The sequence below is a fragment of the Gasterosteus aculeatus genome, chromosome 13 (genome assembly GCF_964276395.1).
Source record: "Gasterosteus aculeatus chromosome 13, fGasAcu3.hap1.1, whole genome shotgun sequence".
Classification (NCBI taxonomy): Eukaryota; Metazoa; Chordata; class Actinopteri; order Perciformes; family Gasterosteidae; genus Gasterosteus; species Gasterosteus aculeatus.
Window position 1 is genome coordinate 14,666,605 of NC_135701.1, and position 21,435 is coordinate 14,688,039.

Genomic DNA, 21,435 nt, shown 5'->3' on the forward strand with positions numbered 1-21,435 from the left:
GAGTCTTTGACTCGTTGATATAATTATAGACATATGGCAATCAAGTTTGACATTGGATGAATCTAAACAGTGTAAGCAAACTATAAATAGGGTATTAAGAGTGATTCCATTTCAGACAAAACTATAAAGTAGCCCATACGTCATAAATGTTGGACCTGTAAAAAGTCCTTGATCGATCCCTCTTGTTTACAGAAATATGTAATTGCCAGGTTCATCCACCATGGTTAATGTTCTTTTTCACCCATAGTTAAAGTAGTTTTCATAACTACGGAATTACTCGAGAAGCGGCCATCATCAATTAAACAGGTGATGCTCAACCTGTTTACCCCTATGATAATCGGGCAGCAGGGCGGGGCAGTGCGCATGCGCGGTACCTCTGCGGGCCCTTCTCTTCTCGGCGCTCGCCTGGTGTTCAGGGACCTGTTCCAGCAGTAAATCCAAGCACAGGACCGCCAGGAAAAGATACAACCACCCATTTGGTATCATTTGTTCAGCTGCAGCGTAGAAACCTTACTTACCGTACACGGAAATCAGCCAGATAGGTCCGGTTCGCCCCTCGCGTCGACCGGCCGACGAGCAGAGCATCCATTCCTCCTTCCGTTGGCAGCCGAGGTGTTGCAGTCTAAGCTAGCTCGCGTTAGCCAAGAGGCAGCGGACAGTTGTGTCTGAGGGATCTTCAAAATGTCGGGTTACCAAGGAAAGAAGAACATTCCACGAATTACAGTGAGTAATGTGTATCTACATGGACAACATGACATTTCTCCTGCGATTGTGATGGGGAGGGGGGGTTGTTTTTTATTTATTTGGTTGGTAACGTGCGGTGAGCCTCGGGATTAAAACCAAAAGCTAGCAGACACTTATCGGTCGCGTTCATTCATCTAACGGTAAACCGAGGCTGTCAACAGCAGCGTTCAGGCTGGAGCTCCGCGCCGCACGAGAGCTCGAGATGAACGATGATCATCCGCAAAGTGGGCTCGCACCTGCAGCGAGCTCTTTCGACGTGTTCTGGTGTGGAGGAGCTCTGGTGCTCTGGCTTCATTTCTATGCTCTTTTATCTGCCATTAGCTGCTGGTAGCCGTTAGCTTTCCTCATCCGTCTCCATGATAGCATCCTCAGCTTGTAGGTTCCTTCACTTTCATCCTCCATCCTCCGACATTTTCCTTTTTTTTTTCTTCCAAAAACTCCAGATAGGTAGGAACATATTTGGCTATTTAACTTTGATTGTGTCATGTATATTGTTGCAAATTGAGATTTAACAGGGTCTGTTTAGCTTTGTGGTGCAGATTTTTCAGCCAGAAAGCCACATTTTAAGGGCCTCCAGTAGGGATCCCGGGATAGTTAAAATAAGTAAAACCTCTTTAGCAAAGTAGGTCATTGAACAGCACCCATTCAAACCTCTTTTCTCTAAGCTTTCATCGTGTTGTAGCCAGAATGCTGAAGCACAGAACCAGAGAATTCTTCAGAGTTCAAATCATTTTGATTGCAACAAACAAAACGTCTTAACCCGGGCTCATGCTTGGTTTTTGCTGTTGTCGAGGACTTTTCTCACTGGTCCAGGAGGAATTATGAGCACTGACATCACAGATACGACATGCAGACCCCCGGCTCCTCCAGACACCACTTGTTAGTTTGGAATGAAGCATAATCTGTAGTTTCACTTTGAGCTTTAAACAAAGCAACTAAATAGGGCTTTGTCTCCCAACAACAGTGACAACATACAGTTGTTTCTCGTACCACAAAAGCACAACCACAGAGTCAATTTATCTGTTCTGTTGAATGACAGAAACATTCGTTGTGTTCATTTCCAGGGTCAATTACAATTATAGTTGCATTGAAGACACTAGTCTGTGTTTCCCTTTTAATTTTTTATGTTCACTTGGGCAAATATATTAATTCATCAACATTTTTTTTTTTTTTTTTGTAATACAAATAACCAAATGACAACAATACAAATACAACTGGGAAAAAATTCTTTATTACTGCACTTTTGGGAGTTTGTCCATTTCTGTAACATACACATACATGCAGTATGAACAGTTTCTACCCCCATTAAATTTATGATCTTCAGTTTGTGTTGAAACCGTTTTCATTCTGGAAGATGTTATTTGTGGTACTACTAAATTAAAGTACTTGTACTTAATGTACTTGTATATTATTTAGAAAAGAAACATCATTCAATGTGGGTTACAAATATTTTGTACTCCCATATTCAGTATAGGCTACTCTTTTAAAATGGAGCTCTTGCTATATATATATATATATATATATATGTGTGTATATGCTTGCTATGTACATTTGGTTCTTATTAATCAATTCAGTTTTATGACTGCAGATCACAGCATTAATCACCAGGGGGCATTTTTATTGCAGAGCATTGCATCCTTCCACCTTTTAACTGCTTATCCTCTTCCGGGTTGCGTGCGGACTGCAGCTGATCCCAGTCAGCATTGGGCGAAGGCCCACAGCTAAGAAGTGCACGCTTATTTCAATGTTACGTAATGATACGTTGATTTCAACGTCACATGACCAACTTGTAATGTAGTATAGTAAAGACCTCCTGTCAATTCAGCCATGACTTTTAAACCCAATGCCTCCCCGCTGTGCCCGTCCACCCACTCTTGACATTAGAAACTGAGTGTTTCCTGCTTTGAGGTTTGGGGTAAAACACTTGTGTTTATTAGCTTTCCTGGTTGTTCTCAGAGACACAGAAACCTGCACGGGAAGCAGGCCAGCCTCCAAATTAGCTGTTGAAATAAGGAATACACTATTAGCCACAAGGAATTAAATTAGATGATTTTTTTAGGATGCTGGATCCTTTTGTGGTTTATGGGTAATGTCAAATTCTGTCTCCTCCTTTCAGAGTGACCGTCTCCTCATCAAAGGAGCAAAGATAGTCAACGATGATCAGTCATTCTTGGCCGATATCTACATGGAGGATGGAGTCATCAAGTAAGTTTTATTTGGATATTGATAAATCTTCAAAGAGAAGAGAAGATTGGCAGCTTGGCAGCTAACTCCTATTGGCAGAATGAGTGGATATATTTCATTTCATGTACAAGATGTCCACCTATTAATTTGACTCCTGGAATGTCTTTGCTTGATCACATTCCCTTCATTCATTTCTGTTTGATTTGTCTCATGAAGGCAAATAGGCGACAACCTCATTGTTCCCGGGGGAGTGAAGATCATAGAGGCTCATGGGAGAATGGTTATGCCTGGGGGCATCGATGTGCACACCCGATTCCAAATGCCGGACCGAGGCATGGTGGCAGCCGATGACTTCTACCAGGGCACTAAGGCGGCCCTGGCTGGGGGGACGACTATGATCCGTGTGTATTTGATCAGACACATTCACAGCTTTTATGCACAGTAGTACTGTTGCGGGGATTATAACATTGCAGGTGTCCTGTTTGTGTTTTATAGTCGACCACGTGGTGCCGGAGCCTGGCGTCAGCCTGGTTGCTGCTTTCAAACAGTGGCGAGAGTGGGCTGATAGCAAGTCCTGCTGCGACTATTCTCTGCACGTGGACATCACTGAGTGGAACAAAGGCACTCCAGAAGAGATGGAGGCCCTGGTGAAAGATCATGGTATGAAGGCGGGTTCCGTCTTCGCACACACCAGGTTTTGAAAATCTAGGAGGGTTTCTTGCATGGTGACAAAAGTCGAGCCCTTTTCACAGGCTTCAAAACCCTAAAAAAGACAAAATGTTTCTGCTGTAATCCCTTTTATCTCTTTGATATGAATTTCACCCTTTGCTCTGGGTTTTCCCTCTTTTGCTCTCCTTATTCCACCTTTTGGCAGTTTTCTCTGATAAGTTTTCTATCTTCAGGTGTCAACTCTTTCCTGGTCTATTTGGCTTATAAGGATGTTTTCCAACTTTCTGACTCTGAGGTATGCTCAGCTTCTGGTTAATATTAGCGGGCTCTACAGCTGTCTGTCATAGCATCTGTTTTTGAGGCTGCTGGAAGTCTTCAGGTTAGATAACATTGACCACGAGCTGACTTGTTTTGTATTGTTTTCTTTTAGATCTATGAGGTGTTCAGTGTAATCAGAGACCTCGGGGCTATTGCGCAGGTGCATGCTGAGAATGGAGACATCATTGCAGAGGTAACCGAACCACCAATAACGTTGGTCAAGTCTCCAGTGTAAGCAGCCGTTGGATTACATCTTGGATTACAATCTTCTTGTGTGGGTCTTTTTAGGAGCAGAGACGTATTCTAGAGCTTGGGATCTCCGGCCCTGAAGGCCACGTACTTAGCCGCCCAGAGGAGGTAGGATGGAGGACTGGCTTCTTATAAGATAAAGAGTTTGGGGATTATGTACATTTATGATCAAAAGATCCAAGACACCGTGAAGGCAAGAAGAGAAGGCCAGTATGGGGCCTAAGCTGATGCATCCAACTTTGTGTGTCCGCAGGTGGAGGCCGAGGCGGTCAATCGGTCTGTCACCATCGCCAATCAGACCAACTGTCCCCTCTACATCACCAAGGTGATGAGCAAGAGTGCCGCTGATGTCATTGCCCTTGCAAGGAAAAGAGGTAAGACAAGAAATGTTCAACTTTTTCTTTGCGTATTTACTGTCTTTTTTGTGCTGACTTCATCCTGTTTGCTCCTTTCAGGTGCCGTGGTTTACGGAGAGCCCATATCTGCCAGCTTGGGCACAGATGGTACCCATTACTGGAGCAAGAACTGGGCAAAGGCTGCAGCCTATGTTACTTCTCCGCCGCTTAGTCCGGATCCCACCACCCCAGACTACCTCAACTCTCTGCTGTCATGGTAGGGGCTCTGTGCCCGGCCCAGCAGATAAATATCGTGGCTTTGTCAGGAGTCATTTGCAACGTAAATCGTATCCTCCGTCTTCTCTTTTTCTTTTTTTTTCTAGTGGAGACTTGCAGGTGACTGGAAGTGCTCACTGCACCTTCCAGACATCTCAGCGTGCAATAGGCAAAGATGACTTCACTCTCATTCCAGAGGGCACTAACGGCACCGAGGAGAGGATGTCCCTAATCTGGGACAAATGTGTGGTGAGCCTGATGTGACCCACTTTTCATGTTTTCCAAAAATGTCAGTTACATATTAAACCTGCATATGTTTAGATGACATTTTGTCACGTTTTGTCTAATAGGTGACTGGCAAGATGGATGAGAACCAGTTTGTGGCAGTGACCAGCACGAATGCGGCCAAGATCTTTAACCTGTTCCCTCGTAAGGGCCGTATCGCTGTGGGGTCTGATGCCGACCTCGTGCTGTGGGACCCAGATATCACTAAGATCATCTCGGCTAAGAGCCACAACCTGGTCAGATGGTTACTTTGCCTGTTTAGACTCTTATTCACAGTGTATTCTGAGGATGTATATGTGGGTATATTGTAGGTGATGGGCTGCAAACCAGCTCTGTTAGGAAGAGAGGGGGGGGGGGGGGGGGCTGTTAAAGGCATTAACACAGGAGCAAGAATGGAATGGGTAGTAGACAATAACCAACATTCCAGGTGAACTTTCTAAAATAGAGAGTTTAGTGTAATCATTAAAACAATGAACTCACTCCAGGAGCTGCGTGGTGTAATTTATTTATAATGATTATGTAACAGTACAGGGAGCAGAAAGACTTTCATATGTACTGCTACGGACTACTCCTTTATTTATTGTAGTTCTTGTACTATAAAAACCTACTTATTTATGCTATTAATTATATCTCTATAACTATCTGCAATTCTTCAACTTTCTTTTGCTTTCTCTTGATGAAAAATAAGGCAGTGGAGTACAACATCTTTGAGGGCACAGAAGTGCGCGGGGGTCCGGTGGTGGTGATCAGCCAGGGCAAGATTGTGTTGGAGGAGGGCAGCCTTCACCCCACGGAGGGCTGTGGTCGCTACATCAGCCGCAAACCCTTCTCCGACCACGTCTACAAGAGGATAAAGGCCCGCAGCAGGGTGAGTTCTCATTGCAGGTGGTCTTCCCTCCAGGCAGACACGCTGATGCGGTTGTATATAGTTAACCGGCCTGTATGTTTAGCTCACAGAGTTGCGAGGAGTCCCCAGGGGCCAGTACGACGGGCCGGTGTGTGAGGTGACTGTGACTCCCAAAGTGATGTCCACCGTCTCCTCAGTGAAGACTTCCCCTGCCAAGCAGCAGCAGCAGCAGCAGCAGCAAACTGGTCCTCAGCCCGTGCGCAACCTTCACCAGTCTGGCTTCAGTCTGTCCGGTGGGTGAGACCACACATTCAGCCTTCAGCTCGCCTTGTTCACAACAAGGCAATTAAGATGTAATGTATTATATATTGATTTTTTTTCATTCTTTTTTTTTTTTAACTTTAGGTGCCCAAGTTGACGACAACATTCCTCGTCGCAGCACTCAACGCATCGTGGCTCCACCGGGTGGAAAAGCCAACATCACCAGCCTCGGCTAGGCTCCTCCCTGAAGCGAGCCATGGGTGCAGCGAAGGCGGGACCGGAGGCCACTCTTATTGCCGTCACATCACGTCCGGTCACCTCTGACTCCCTCGGCACCACACACACAAGCACTCCATGCATTCTTGTTCACACAATACCGTCAGTTTATGCGACAAAAAAAGAGGAAAGCACTATTCTAATTGTTTCATCGTTCCTGCTATATTCCATTATCACGGAAAGAACTCGTGAATTGAAACAGCTTTTTTGTTGTTTTTTTTAAACCCAGTTTGATAAGGGATGAAAATAATTGTTTACATTTTTGTATTGTTTTTTGCTGTTTGAGCTGTTAACAGAAAAGAAGAGGTTAGTTTAAAAGCTGCGGGGTTCCCTATTTGTCTCAATGCTCTGTTCATTTGACAAACAACACGTAGAATCCGCTTGTTACCGCGCCACAATTAGTTCAAGAAGCCTCCATCGTCCATTTTGTCAGACAGTTACGCTGTCAGGTTGCAGTATTTCATCTTTGTGTAGGTACTGTGTAAAACAGAATAATTCTCCTTGGTCCTCCTTTCAACTTATTCTTTCACTCTCTTCATTCAAAACAAAATTGGTGTATCTTTTTATTAAGTCATGAAAGTGCTGCCTGCACAGAAAGGAAAAAGGAAAAGGTATTTTATGGTTGAACTACTCATTCAACTTTGCCCTGAAAATGGGGGGGGGGGGGGGGGGGGGGGGGTTTGTTGGCATTTAGCAGTTTGTCTGAGTCGCATGAACTGTTTCCTTCCTCTCATCACATGATGTATATTAAAAGGTTGTCAGGGAAACAAGCTTCCAATAATCCAACCGGTGCATTGTTCAGGAAATAGACACGATGAAGAAGCTAGATCTGAGGTCAGCTGACAACCGCTCTGCACCTGGTGCTATATGACCCTCGCTGTATACGTGCAGATGACCTCCACGCAAGCACACACAGCACACTTACCGTTCACCCAGTTTTCACTACATTTATATTGCACTCGTAACAATCCAAATGATGTGTATATGGTATGTTAGCTTGCAATTTTTTATTTGTATTGGACATGTCTGTGTTTAAGGATATTTGTTGAAACTACTTGCCTGCCTGTTATGTATGATATTGAGAGCACACTGTATCTATGAAGGCTCTTTAAAGACCTGCAACCGTGATCTTTGAGACCTGATGAAAAATGCTTTGGCGTGTATCTGAAATCCCCTACAGTGTGTTGACGTGTCCTCTGTTCTCGGTGTTCGTGTCGTGAATGAATCATCGGATATCCAGTTTCTCCTTTCTCACCCTCCTCCACCTGCCGACACTGTCGACATCAGATCCACTGGAGGTCGTGACTGTATTCACTAAACTAAGCGGGCTGTCTGTTTCACGGCACTGTGCGGCCATACTGTAAAACACTGGATTACTTCTTCCTCATTGCCTTGTCAAGTGTAGGTTTTGTATGCCAAGCTATAATGTGAAGTGATTTACACTGGGGGAAGTGTCATGGTGATGGTTGTTGAGTTGTGATTTGTCGAGCACTGTTGTTGCCTCTCTCCCAGCAAGTGTGATACTCTCTTGGTCATGTGTGTTTTGTAGAATACCAGGGTTTTGGGGGGGGGAATCATCGGTCTTGTCAGCATTTGACCCTATCTGTGTTGACTTCAGTGGATTAAAAGAATAAAAAAAGAGTTATTGTATCGTATTAGCACACTTCTTCTACTGTATCCTAATAATTTCTTTGAAAATATTCTTGGAATACAATCCAATGTGGTAATTGTTATGGCAAATGTAGGGTTCCTGTACATAAACATTGAGGTTTAGATTTAGTTTGAGTCACCAATTTTTCCATGAAAATGAGCTCTAAAAGATGGAGAGCAGACAGTGTGCTCGTTCAGCTCAATAACTGCACGACGTTCGATTGGAAAGTGGAGCACACGCATTTTACATTTTTAACTTCCTCTACATTTCAAAGCATTTGTCTGAAAGCAAACTGGTTTGGTTGAAGATTATGTAAGTGAACGATGTACGTCCAGAGTTCAGATTAGAATGCTTCAACTTTCTCTGTGCAAAATCTACACAGAGGTGTGTGCACCAAAGCGGATTTTGTGACTGCACAGTTTGGGGCCAATTGAGCCTCCGGCACATATATTTACTTTTATGTTAAGTAGGACATCTGATGTTTTCTCATTTAGAATATAAGGGACCATCTTTATACCTTCCTTTACTTTAATTTTTAGTAAAGGTTCTGAATCTTGGTCACATAACCAAATAATTGCAGTTAGTCAAATAGAAGTTCAAAAGAGGAGAGCACTGTCTCCAATGTCCTTGTAATAATTAGACGTTTAAAAACCCTAAAACTGTTCGACATTTCAAATGAAGTGAACTCAAATTAAAAAACGTGACCCACCATCTGTGGATGGAGTAACTGCAGATCGGCGGTGAGGCACTAGGTGGAGGCACAGTCGTGATGCTCAGCCTCCCCTTCAGAGCAGCAATCGGTGGTTGAGACCCTCCACCCGCAGGGAGCTGACAGCAAAACCAACTGATCAACTTCACACTGGCTGCGCACATCAGCCACAGCTCAGCGACTAGAGATGCCCCCTGGCTGTTTGACGGTTGTCCAATTAGGACTAAACATGATGAATGCACTGATTGAACCTGAGGGGGAAATCCTATAATGCCAATAACTTCCACCCACCGACTGATGAGAGATTTAAAGAGAAAACAAAAATGCATCAGGAAGACCTGAGTCCTCCTGGGAAAGGTATGCAAAGCATGAGTCATCAGCAGCGCTTGCTGTGCTTTCAATCCACTGGAACCCAGACGCGGCTATTTTTAGTCCGGAGGTAATTTGTCATCACTTCAACATTGTCTTGAAGATTAATCGCCAACTTTAAACATTCGTGATTAATGGTATTCCCCTTTAGAGCCAATGATTTTCAGTTTCATCAGAATATTAAAAGAATACTGAAGAATTGAACATTCTCATCGATCATATTTAAATATGAAAACATTTAGGGAGTCCTGGTGAAATAACATTGGTCGGTGTTCTTGGTCTGTTCCAGTCTAATATCTCACTCCTGCGCGGCTGCAGCTCTGGTATTCATCACAGCTATTACATTTGGGGGGGGGGGGATGAATATCTTTGTAATGCGTGGCACAAAGGTTGGTTGAGGCTTTGTTCATGGCAGCGCCACTTTCTATGGAGATAGACAAAGGACGAAGGGGTGAACTCTGTCATCTGCACCATCAGTAGTTGATTGCGGTGCCGGTAGCCTTCTCTCCGAGTGGCGTCCGTGCAGATATGGTGGGATATAAAGGTTCACAGACATGTCAGTCAATGACAGCGTGGACAGAGACGAGCACTCCTGCTGCATGCCGTTCCATTCCCCTGTGGGCAAGCTGTTTACTCCCCTTCTAGTGCACTTAAGACACAACTGCATGTCTTCCTTTTGCACTCGCAAAGGGAGAACATCATGGTACTACAGAAGGAGAAAATAAATCAATACGGTCGACAGAGGACGTCCTCTCGCCTCTGGACGCCTCTTAGTCACCAGAAAGACACTGAATAAACACAGGAGCTTTTTCTCCTTTGTGCCAGTTGACGGCACCCACACAGCTGATCTTATAAAAGGTTAGGACTCTGCATATTGACGGTGACTAAAAAAGAACTGAAAAAGGAGTAGAGCCTGAGGGAAGAATGTCTGAGACTGTGTATATGCCTTAACTTGACATCTCTAAATCTGGGGGATTTTTTTAAGAGGCTTGTGGCCCGGTCAGGATTGAGGTCAACAACCACAAGGTCAGTTGAAATTCCACAGAAGTATATTAAGACGTCCATCTGGCACTTCTCCGAGATACACTCAATTGTAGACATGTGAATAGGGGTCGTGTCTTCAGTGAATCATCCAAATGAAACCACAGGAGTCCTAAAATGTCCCCGTGAATTCCTTTTTTTAGGAATATGTCATACAAATTTATTGTAACGTGACGTGGGAGCAGCAAAGTCCGTAGTTTTGACTCGTACAGAGCAGTTTACAAACATTATTTATACAACAGGAACAGCATTAGGCAAACTTTGGAAATAACGGGAGCACCACTGAGCAGCATTTGTTTTTAAATGGAGAAATTATGCTAATTGTATATTTGTCCGATTAACATTATTATACATTTATGTGATGTTATACTGTTCTTCAGTAATGTAAAACATGTAAACATTTTGTAATCTTTTGTTTTTCTTCTTTTTATCCCCCGCAGGGATTTCTTTTTCACCACTTTTTAAAAATGTCATACACATTAACTTTCTTTTCATCCCTCCAGAGCTGTATTCTGTAAAAAGCAAAGAGGCATCTCAAATCGTTAAAATAAAATGTGTCTGATAAATACATATATATATATATTTCTTTTTTCTGAGAATCATATGTCCAGGAAAGGTCACAAAATGTTATTGAAGCTGAGACTTTTAAAAATATAATATTTCAAAGCAGCCACCATCCAAAGCAAATTATTCAACAATTCAAAACAAAATATATTTTCAACCGTGACATTGAAAGAGGATTAATGACTAATGGATGACGGATTATAGTGGCTATACAGGCTCTCCTTTTTCTGACAGGGACAGTTGGTGGATTTTAATGGTGGGAAGGTCTCCGACCGGAGGCGCTTGGGCGGAGTTCGACTCCTGCGGGGGAATCCCAGCGCTGAAAACGCAGCAGCAGGCCCGATCGAAGCTTTTACTGCAGAGTTTGGCCACCTTGTCCCTCCTCGTCCTGGCTGGTCCCGATCCACCTGCGGGACCCCCGGGGAAGACACCCCACTCCCTGCTGTCCCTGGATGAGGGCGTTCTGGACAGGGCCATGGAGGAGGATGGGCTGAGCCGACAGGGCGCCCCCCTGCTGTCCAGTCCCAGAGAGAGTTGCTGACTGTGACCCTGGCTTTGACTCTGAGCTGCACTCAGATGATGGTGGTGCGGCCTGGGGGTCTTTCTCAGACATTGAACCCAGAGTAAACTTTGGAAAGCTTTCTTGTACTCCTGGTTGGAGCACGGGTAAATGATGGGGTTGATACAGCTGTTGAAGTAACCGAGCCAGAAAGTGATCTTGAAGACGGTGTCTGAAGGTCTGTATTCGGGAAAGATGGAGCCTGTAGGAACAAAAGGGTAACAAACACTGCGGTAAGATAACAGCAGAAGGAACGACCATATTCAAATAAACTCTGAAATATGGGGTTTGGTGTGTTAGAAGACAATGATAACATCAGCTTTCAAACATGCTCTCAGTTACAATGCTATCATGCTAATGTAAAGCAGTTAATATTCGGTTAGCATGCGCTACCACGCTAATTAGCAAAACACAAAGTACAGGTGTCATTGATGGGAATGCAATTAGTTTAACAGCTGTATTCTCTCGAGTGAATAGCCAGTAAGAGAAGTGAAAATGAAGCGCAAACCATGTTTCACTCTAAACCACCAATATCAACCTCAGGAAGGCCAATAGAGAAAAGTCAAGGAAAGCAATGAGGATCCCAGCTTGTAATTAACATGAATATCTGTTCAAATTTCCTAATCCATTTTTCATGCCAGTCTTTTGAATAAGTAAAAAGTTTAACCAGCAGATAAGGCTAAAGGACAAATCAAAATATCACATAAGTAAGTTAGGAGTCATCCTCTGTGCACCATGAATATCTAATCTAAATTAAAGGCAATCCATTCAAAGTTTTTGAGGTATTTAACCTGGCAACCTGAAACAATCAGCATATAACCTCATCATCTAAGAACCATCAGCATCTTTTAAAAAATAATCTCATTTCAATCCATCCCACAATTATTGATATATTTCAGTCTGGACTTGGTGGTGACCTGACATATTATATTGCCGTCCCTTTCCACTGGAAGGGCTGGAATCATAATTACATGCTATTGTATCTGTTGCATCAACGGTTGTGTTTATATCAAATTAAAACGTGAAACGCAACTGCTGGGAAAAAAACAATAGCGCTGATAACATCCTATTTAATATTTCAATGTAATCTGTTTTGACTAAAAAAAGCTTCCTGCTCGTCATCAAGGTGAACAATATTATTAAATGTGCCCTCAACAAATCGCGCAGCATGGGATGTTTTCAAAGCAGAGAAATGGCTTAACTAGCACTTAACATGCAGTCCTGTCAGTCATTGTAAATGTGACCTCATGTGACTTCCAGTGAAACCCTAGAATAAATAAATGGCTGACTATCTGTCTGTCTGTCTGTCTGTCTATCTTCAGAGGCAGAGGAGTGGAGGCGGTCTTGTTGAATGTTTTATTGGGGCCAGCTGTTTAAGATGATCAAACAAGGCTGGTGACAAATGAGAATGTTTTATAAAGGTGGATAGAATTAGAGAGCAAATTGCTCAAACAGCTCATACATTTTATCCCCAGCTGTGCCAGAAAAGTAATTCCTTTACAACTCTTCGTAGAAAATGAAGAAAGGGATTGCAGCGGTTCAATATACAAATTGTTGTCAAAAATGAATAAAACAACGCTGTATGTGGTCTTATGAAAGCTGTATAACTACAATTGGTGTCAAGTGAAGCAAAACGTGTTTTAGTTGGATTTTCGATGCTAAATACAGAATATTAAAATGTCTTAGACCTCGGGTCAGCAGAATTAATTTAAAACTTAATTAATTCATTTTAAACACCACCCTTACACCTAATATAGTCTTTGTGAACACTCCAGTCGTTTTATTATTAAAGCAATAAGGCACGAGAGGCTGTACTTTATCGTCCAATAATCATTATTGAGCCCGTTGTGAGGTGGAAAATGCTCACTACATGAAGTTATTCTTTAATTTGTCTATATGTCAAGAGAAAAGGACAATCCACAAACAAACACAGAGCTTAAACAACTCATCGTTTTCCATTAATGTTTAAAGTCCAAATTCCCACAATTCATTTTCTCTAAATAATGTTTAGCTGCTGCAGTAAATCTAACAAACATGACGCATCCAACTCTGGACCACAAAACCAGCCCATTTACTTCTTATTCTCCAGAGATGCACCAGTGGTATAATCATTTAAAAGAGGGTCTAGGGGGATTTCTGAGGGGTTTGGTCATATTTCATATATACTTGGTTGTAATTTACTCTCAGATTCCCATCACATTGACTGCAGCATATAGCTGCGAGCCGTGTGAGTTTGACTCCAACACCAGTGTGATGACAATCTGTTGGCCCTGGACTGAAGCGAGAGACGAAGGTCCTGGTAGATTACTTCAAACTTGATCTGTTTAAACTATATGTTGGTCTGAAAAGCTGTTATTTTTCACAGAGGGGAGAGCACTGCTGCCAATCAGACCAAAGATTAGCATTTTTTATTTGGTCTATTTATAGCTTTTTACCTGGCCCAGGCAAAACATTTAATATGCTGTCTGAGAGGCCACAAGACGCATAAATTAAAGTACATCCAGTGTGCGCCCTCAGAGGAACAATTCAATTAACCTCATTTAAATTGCTAGCACGTAAAAACTTGACAGCGCCATGAATCGATCTAAAAAAATAAGTAATGCAGAAGATAAGTAGCTTTCTTGGTCCGACTCATTTATGTGAGTGCAGGTGATCAAGTCCATTAACCTGTTTTTATTTTGTGAAATCTCAACGGGTCAAAAATGCAACGTGTATAACACAGTATCTCCATTGCTTCTCAGCGGTTCTGAACACGGCAACGTGGCTCACACCTAAGAGACGACTTAGCGAAACAGCTGGCAGAGCTAACTGCGTCAGCCTGAAGGCGTGTGCCTTTAGAGGGAGGCCAACTTCGATCTCTGCTTGGCGAGACATGACTCCTCTACGTCCGCATCTTTAGCAAATAGGTATTTGCTGCTGTAGTTGTTTTCTTAGCGATCAGTATTGGTGCTTTAGATGACCTGTCCTGGGAAACATGCACATTGTCTTTGTTACCAAGATATTAATGAGAAAACTACATTAAATGTATGTACCTGGTGGTGGGAAACAATTCAATTTAGTTCAGCATAGAAACAGTAAATGTGGGAATAGCTCGTCTCTGCCAGAGGAAAACAACGTCTGCCTTTAAAGCTTTAAGTCTTCTTTTAAAATGTGATTTTAGTAACATGCTTTGATCTGTCGATGTGTGAGCTGTAGGTGCAGCTGGGTGGATTTCTATCACATCACTCCACTACAACTTTAAATTACAAATAACGTTTGCTGAAAAAATAACGCTCTGAATTTCAAGTTTGACTTGTTCAGCAACTGCTGCTTTGCTCCAAAGAAATGCCGACTTAGATCTCGGGAATCTTCTTCAATCATCTCAAACCACATACAAGATGAAGGTGACGATACTCACCGATGGGTAGCACCAGGAAAAACGGCAACCAACACAACACGAAGCAGCCGACCACGATGCCCAAGGTCTTGGCTGCTTTCTTCTCGCGCGAGAACTTGAGCAGTCGCAGGGCAAAATGCGTGCGGCTCCGAAGAGCCTCGTCCTCCAAAACGCTTGCGTTGCCTCTGTGTATCCTGAGTGTCACCCGCTCTGAATCGGACTTTTTGTGTTCCGTTTTGTGGCCCTCTCTCAGGTCACGGCTCTCCCTGTGAGCTACCACGTAAACCCGGCAGTACATGACCAGTATGATGGCCAGAGGGAGGTAGAAAGAGCCCACCGCAGAGAAGATAGCGTAAGCGGGCTCCTCGGTGATCTTGCAGATGGACTCGTCCTCGGGCTCCGGCTCCTTCCAGCCGAACAGAGGTCCGATGGATATGACGATGGAGAGGACCCACAGCAGCATCACCGCCAGCAGCGCCCGGCGCTTTGTCATTATGGAGGGGTAGCGCAGAGGGTAGCTGACTCCAATGTAGCGGTCAACGGAGATCACGCAGAGGCTCATGATGGAAGCAGTGCAGCAGAGCACGTCCACGGCGGCCCAAACGTTGCAAAAGACCCGTCCGAACACCCACCGGTCCACAATCTCCAAAATGGCAGAAAAGGGCAGTACAGTGGAGCTGAGCAGCAAATCGGCCACTGCGAGATTAACTATAAAATAATGGGTGACCGTCCGCAGGTGTCTGTGGCAGACCACGGAGAGGATTACCAGGATGTTTCCCACTATCCCAAACGCTATGAAGACACCCAGAATCGGGCCCAGAAGCACAGCCTTGGCCACATTGAGCTGCGGCACTGAAACCTGGCTGCAGTTTGAGCAGTTGTGCGTTAGAGGAGGTGGAGTCATGTTGTCCAACACAGGAAGCATCGATTCCAGTAAGAAGCTGATGCCCAACCTTGTCCTGCGCAGGTGCACTGTAACACCCACCTGTTTTATTTAGCTTAGCAAAGGGAGATCAGAGCATTCTCATATCAGCCAGTGGAGTACTGATCACCTTCAGTGAGTCTTGTCACAACATTATTTGAATTATGATGCCTCGGGCAAATAAGCCATTACAAGCATCACAAAAAAAATAAAACTCCAGATGGCATGCATAAGCCCTGAGAGAGAGGTATAATATATGCAGACCAAAATTTATTTTGTTGAAATTAGGTAATCCATCTTGAAAAGGTTAGTGATGTCAAAACTGTCTGTGATTGTGCCACTGGTTGAAATAACGCTGTTAGAGAAGCATTATAGCCGAGAGACACAGATGGGTGTTCACATCTAGGAAAATCTTTGCATCTTCTAGCGACTAAAAACGTCAGTTTGGGAAAACAAATCAAAACAAAAGAGGCTTTAAAAATTGGAGTGAGAGAACACTCCTCTGGGTGAAGCTGCAGGTCAGCAGTCGTCAATATCCAGGCTCTTCAGGATAGAAGTCCAGAGACGGATTCAGATTCAACACAACGCGACACAGCGCCTTTAAAAAGAAAGAGAAGAATCCGTTTTGAGAGATTTGAAACACTCCCGACGTACAGAAAGACTCAAAAGCATGCATCCTTGTGTGGTGTGTTTTGCGACTTTCGTAGTTGTTTTCCATGTTGCCACAGCTCAGACTCATCGTGACTGCGGCCAAAGGACAGTTTCTGAGCCACAGCTCCTCTCAGATCATCGTGTCCAAACACAATATGAGGTCGAGTGATAAATAAATCAAAACCAATACTGACCAGATGCTTTTTTTCCCCTGAATCGTCCTGGAAACGTCCCACAATTCAAACTCTAAAAGGCATTGAGCCAAATCAGAACAGCCAGATAAGCCTGACGTTGCTCTTAATCCCCACTCTTAACAAATCAATATCACACTGTGAACTCTTTTTGTACCTCTTTACACACTATAAAGCCAGCCAGCGGGCAATTAACAAAAACGTCAGAAACCAAACGAAATGTGGAACCTCGGATGTTACTCCCGACATAAAAGACAAATTGTCATTAACAGATTAATTTTTATGTAATTGTTAATCAAATAATATTTAACGTGTTTATTAGATTAGCTTTAAAAGGTGCTATTAGGCAGATTAGTTAGTGGACCGTTTTAGTTTAGTTAGTGGACTGAAATACAACCAAGACATGCTGTTATGAAAATATAACAAACGCAAAAATAATTCCATTCAATTTGCTTCTGTGAGTGTCCCGTTAATTCCTTATGCGCTTACGGTCCACTAAATAATCTGCCTAATTCCACCGCAGCTGTACTCCTAATTGTACATTGTTGTTGCTTTGGCTTTGCTTTCTTTACAGTGCAATTACATTCAAGTATAAAAGAAAACCCTTTGCTCCGATATTTGTACAAACACAAGAATTCATTGCTCGGTCGAGTTTCCACGTAACAATATTGTGTCTATTGTGCAGGTGTTGATTGTGGCCTGAATCGCTCGCTCTGACTTTGACGCGTCACGTCACTTTGACAGATGTGGTATTAATCTTGTCTGAGCAGATTACTGACATTTGTAATGTGGGTGTTCCTTACCTCCATGTAGATTGGATCAGACTAGTAAAAGTAGTGCAGCCATGTCGACATTTGGAGGATTTTGTTAAGCTGCTTTATTTGTAACTAAATTAAAAGTTTGTCTGAATTGTCTTCTTTTTCTACTGACTGTGTTTTTTTTAATCTACCATCTATGTATCTATCCATGTATGTATGTACTTACATATGTATGCATGTCTCTATTTATCTACTTATCTACCATCCATCCATTCATCCAAACTCACAATACTACAGAATGTGGCAAGACAAAGGCAAGGGGGCGAAGGTATTTTACAGTCCCCTCCGATCTATAGCCCCCTCCCCTCCTCCATTGCTCCTCGCTACGCTGGTAACGATTGGCTGACCTTTTCCCCGTGCCCCATAAACCTTCTGCTCGTCACCGGATGTACAGCTGTTTAACATGTTCCAGGTCTTGTTCCTCTGGAACTGTGGCTTTATTTCCCTGGTTATCTCCTCTCGGTGCCAAAGCCTGCATTAAAGCAGCCTTCATGACACAGCTCCCGGGAGCCTTTTCCCTCCCACTCAAGTAGGAAAGAGGTGGACCATTGGTGCCTCAAATGTAATTATGAAAGTAAGAGTTTATCGGCAGGAGCTCATCACACCATCTTCAATTTGCACAGTGAAAAAAACAAATGAAATTACCTCGGTTTAATTGCGTCCCTCCCGCATTGAAATGGTTTGCTACTGTAATATTACATGTATGTGACAATGAACCAAAGATAATACACTTGATTGATTGAACGTAAGACAAGTTGAGTCATATTGACCTTGAATGAACTGCTGTTCACTTTATCGGCTCAGTGCTGGCAGACACGAGATGTACATTTGTTGCTGCTCGTTGACTCTATTATCATTACAAATAAATAAGCTTGGAGTCAAGATTAAAGTGGGTACAAATTGTTCATGTTCATCTTTTAGTCCTTTTTGTTTTAAATTAGACAACAGACGGATCCAACTAGAAGGAAGACGAGTTTGTGTGAGCCGAACACATCGGGAAGGTTTCCGATTTACTTGTCAAACTGGATTTGATTCATTCTTGCCGCTCATACTTCACAAACATCAGACTTCGGAGAAAATGAAAACTCCAATCACATTCATTTCCTTATTCAAATTGGTTAAAGTTTGGTTTGAGGAGTTTGGGATTTCAGTCGTGACGCATGTAAGTGTTTAGGCTCCTTTCCAGCACGAATCTGTTTAATATTCAGAATATAACATACACCTACAGCTTGTGTTTTCCATCCTAATGGCCGACTAAACCAAATGAGCGCATAAGGAATTGACAGGATTCAATGTCTTGCCCAAGGCCACGTAGTATAGGACTTTGTCTTGTTTTTTTTCTCACTTTTCACAGAATATTCCACAAATGTATGTTCTTGGCCGTTTGACAAACAGACTAACAACGATCTGTCGTTGAGGGTGATGAGCAGCTGCAGCTCAGAGTTGAACAGGAATCCACACACACACACACACACACACACACACACGCACGCGCACACACACACACACACACACACACACATATGAGGTCTGCAGCTATTTTAATTGGCCAGCAGCTCTATAGGATGAAGCCACTGAGACAAGGCTGTATAGGTGACAGCAGGAAGAATGTGACATCCACCTTAATAGAAATGGCGGAGACGGGGACATGTGCTGCTCTGCAACCAATGGACACCACGTAATGCATTTCACCGCTGCGCACACACACACACACACGGTTAACGTTACGACATTCGAAGGATGATACTTCATCCTCTTGAAGATTGAAGTGAAAGATTGAAATCGAGACAGATGGTGAAAAAGGGGTAAGGGTATTTATCCAAGCGACCCTGCCAAGTCCCGACTAGAAACACATCACATTCGATAGAAATTCTTAATTATAATTACAGATGTTATCCCGCAATTCAGTGGAAAATAAAGTAAATCGACGCCATTTATAGATACTTTAGCCTTAATACGACATCTTTGGGAATTCTGAGAAATCCTCTTTTTATGATCAAAAGTCCGCTCGTGTGGCCAGAAACAATAATATTTAATGTGCACAAACAGCAAATAACAGAAACCGCTGGCTTGAAATGAGCCATAATTGTTATCAAATGACCACAGTCGGTTATCTTTTCAACACGATTGTCTGAAATTCAATTTGCTGCCACTCACCGTAACTTTGGCTTCTACCCTCGGACGCGGCTGTGACGGCGGGAGGAGAAGTGCGCTCGCCGCGGGGAGAGTCCTCTCATCGGGCGGGATGAACGCCCGACCTTCATGTGCTCCAGAGTCTCTCCAGGTAACGCTGAAAAGCCTTCCAAATGACTCACTGCTTCCTCACCGATCCACTTTGCCTCGTGTGCCCCCCTACCACCAACACCACCACCACCACCACCACCCCGAAACATCCTCATCCGCGCACCTCACCCCATCAGCATCACTCCCCGTGCGTCATCACAGCCGGGGATCGTCTCCCCAACATGACTTTTCATTCACAAATGTTTCGTGACTGAGCGTCACTCACAGTGCCCACTTAAGAAAAAGTCCTTGTCATTTTAGTTGCCATATCGGTGACGTCAATACTTTTAAAATGTAGTGCTCACTACAAATATGAACCCGTGTAAAATGAACACGTGATGTAAACGGGTGAACGATTACATGATAAGGAACCTTTTCCCCGCGTTTGCCCACATGCTAGCGCACTATTAATGCAATCAGTCAACTTTAAAACTCCCCAAAAAGGACCTGATATTGGTTCATTTGATAAAAAGCTCACTTTTTAATAAAGTTTGTATATATATATATATATATATATATATTTGGTTCTCTAATTCTTCATGGTTGGATGATATGAGAACCATTTGAATCCCCATTTCACAGAACAGGAGCTATAGAGGTTTTCCCAAGCATTTAATTCAACGGAAGCAAAAATGTAACCAGCAGTAATAGTAACACTTTTCCATTGAGACAACTTCCATAAGTGTTACTTTGCTTTCTATACTCCTGTTAGAATTCAATGAAACTAACAGCATGATTTATTTATCAATTTATTTCTAAATAACGGAAAATGTAATGGAAAGGATGAATTCAAAATGATTTGTTTATACCAAGTAGTATACAAAGTATTACTTTTTTAAAACTATAATTACACTATTTGCTTACTGTAACTATTGCCTTTTGAACATATATATATATATATATAATGTGCACTTTGATATGAATGTTAGAGATGATCATTATTTTGGTACATTATTATTCAACGCTTGCACTTTTATCTATCTTCTTTTTCTTATGATAAAAATACAGAGTAAACAGTCCCATTAGAGCACACACACAAATAAACGTACATCTAACTCTAATGTGTTATAACGGTTGTTTCTTTAAATTATATATTTATACCCACTGCATGTACTCCTCTGTGAAGACAGTTGATTCCTTCTTTATTTTCCGGTCGGATCCAGATATGCTTCACCTGATGCTGCCTCGGGCTTACAGCGAGAGATTTTAAGCCTCTCAGTCAGTGAAGTAAACGTTTGACCGTTTCAAGTACAGCTTCCCTCCTCAATCACTGATGCAGCTTTTCATCGTACAATGCTTTGTGTCCTTGTACCTGCAGTGCACAAGCCACTTTGCCATATCAAAAGCAGATTCACAAGCACACTGCTGAACTCTTTAAAAATACAATCACATCAGCGGTTAGTAACATTTTTATTTTGTGTGCCCTTTATAGATGGAGTCTTTCTTTTAATTGGGATGAAAACAAAGCCTAATAAATTAATTTGGGGAGATTTTGTCTCATTATTGTGCATGCATTACAGAGGCACACAGTGGCACAGACTGACCACTTTCCAAATAAGTATTTATTTGTATTCATTATTACATTGGCGACAACCCTGGTGAAGAACGATTGCAAACATAATGAACCAGTGTAACGATGCTCGTACGTTTCTTCTGTTGTTTGTTGTGTATTTTCATATTGTTATTCCTCTCCAAGGCTGCAGAGGAACAAAACTAGAGAAAAGAGGCACAGATTCCGATCATCAGAGCACTTAAAAGGCTTATTCAAAATGGTAACTTCTGTTCAATGTGTAATCATATTCTCAAAGCCACTGGACCTCTACAGTTTATTTCTGAGGCGACATCGTGAAAAAAAGG

General features: G+C 42.7%; 2 protein-coding genes across 2 annotated transcripts; one reads left to right on the forward strand and one right to left on the reverse strand.

Annotated features, from left to right (window-relative positions):
- Window positions 1–338: 338 nt before the first annotated feature.
- On the forward strand, window positions 339–8,094 carry dpysl2a (dihydropyrimidinase like 2a). The gene is made up of 14 exons (XM_040196084.2): window positions 339–723; window positions 2,861–2,949; window positions 3,145–3,329; window positions 3,424–3,588; window positions 3,831–3,892; window positions 4,028–4,108; window positions 4,204–4,272; window positions 4,418–4,538; window positions 4,620–4,776; window positions 4,883–5,024; window positions 5,126–5,296; window positions 5,749–5,928; window positions 6,011–6,200; window positions 6,313–8,094. Exons 1-14 carry the CDS (start codon window positions 682–684, stop codon window positions 6,402–6,404), a joined length of 1,746 nt encoding a protein of 581 aa, XP_040052018.2. The 5' UTR covers window positions 339–681; the 3' UTR covers window positions 6,405–8,094.
- A 2,240-nt stretch (window positions 8,095–10,334) lies between these two features.
- On the reverse strand, window positions 10,335–19,807 carry adra1aa (adrenoceptor alpha 1Aa). Its single transcript, XM_040196754.2, has 3 exons — window positions 19,453–19,807; window positions 14,735–16,233; window positions 10,335–11,539 (listed from the first exon to the last, which is right to left on the reverse strand). Exons 2-3 carry the CDS (start codon window positions 15,636–15,638, stop codon window positions 10,986–10,988), a joined length of 1,458 nt encoding a protein of 485 aa, XP_040052688.1. The 5' UTR covers window positions 15,639–16,233; window positions 19,453–19,807; the 3' UTR covers window positions 10,335–10,985.
- Window positions 19,808–21,435: the final 1,628 nt, after the last annotated feature.

Coding starts and splice junctions, on each gene's coding strand:
- dpysl2a (XM_040196084.2), top strand. CDS start 682: ATGTCGGGTTACCAAGGAAAGAAGAACATTCCACGAATTACA. Junction 3,589..3,830: donor GGCCCTGGTGAAAGATCATG/GTATGAAGGCGG, acceptor TTCTATCTTCAG/GTGTCAACTCTTTCCTGGTC. Junction 5,025..5,125: donor TAATCTGGGACAAATGTGTG/GTGAGCCTGATG, acceptor TTTGTCTAATAG/GTGACTGGCAAGATGGATGA.
- adra1aa (XM_040196754.2), bottom strand. CDS start 15,638: ATGCTTCCTGTGTTGGACAACATGACTCCACCTCCTCTAACGCACAAC. Junction 11,540..14,734: donor TTTCCTGGTGCTACCCATCG/GTGAGTATCGTC, acceptor TTGTTCCTACAG/GCTCCATCTTTCCCGAATAC.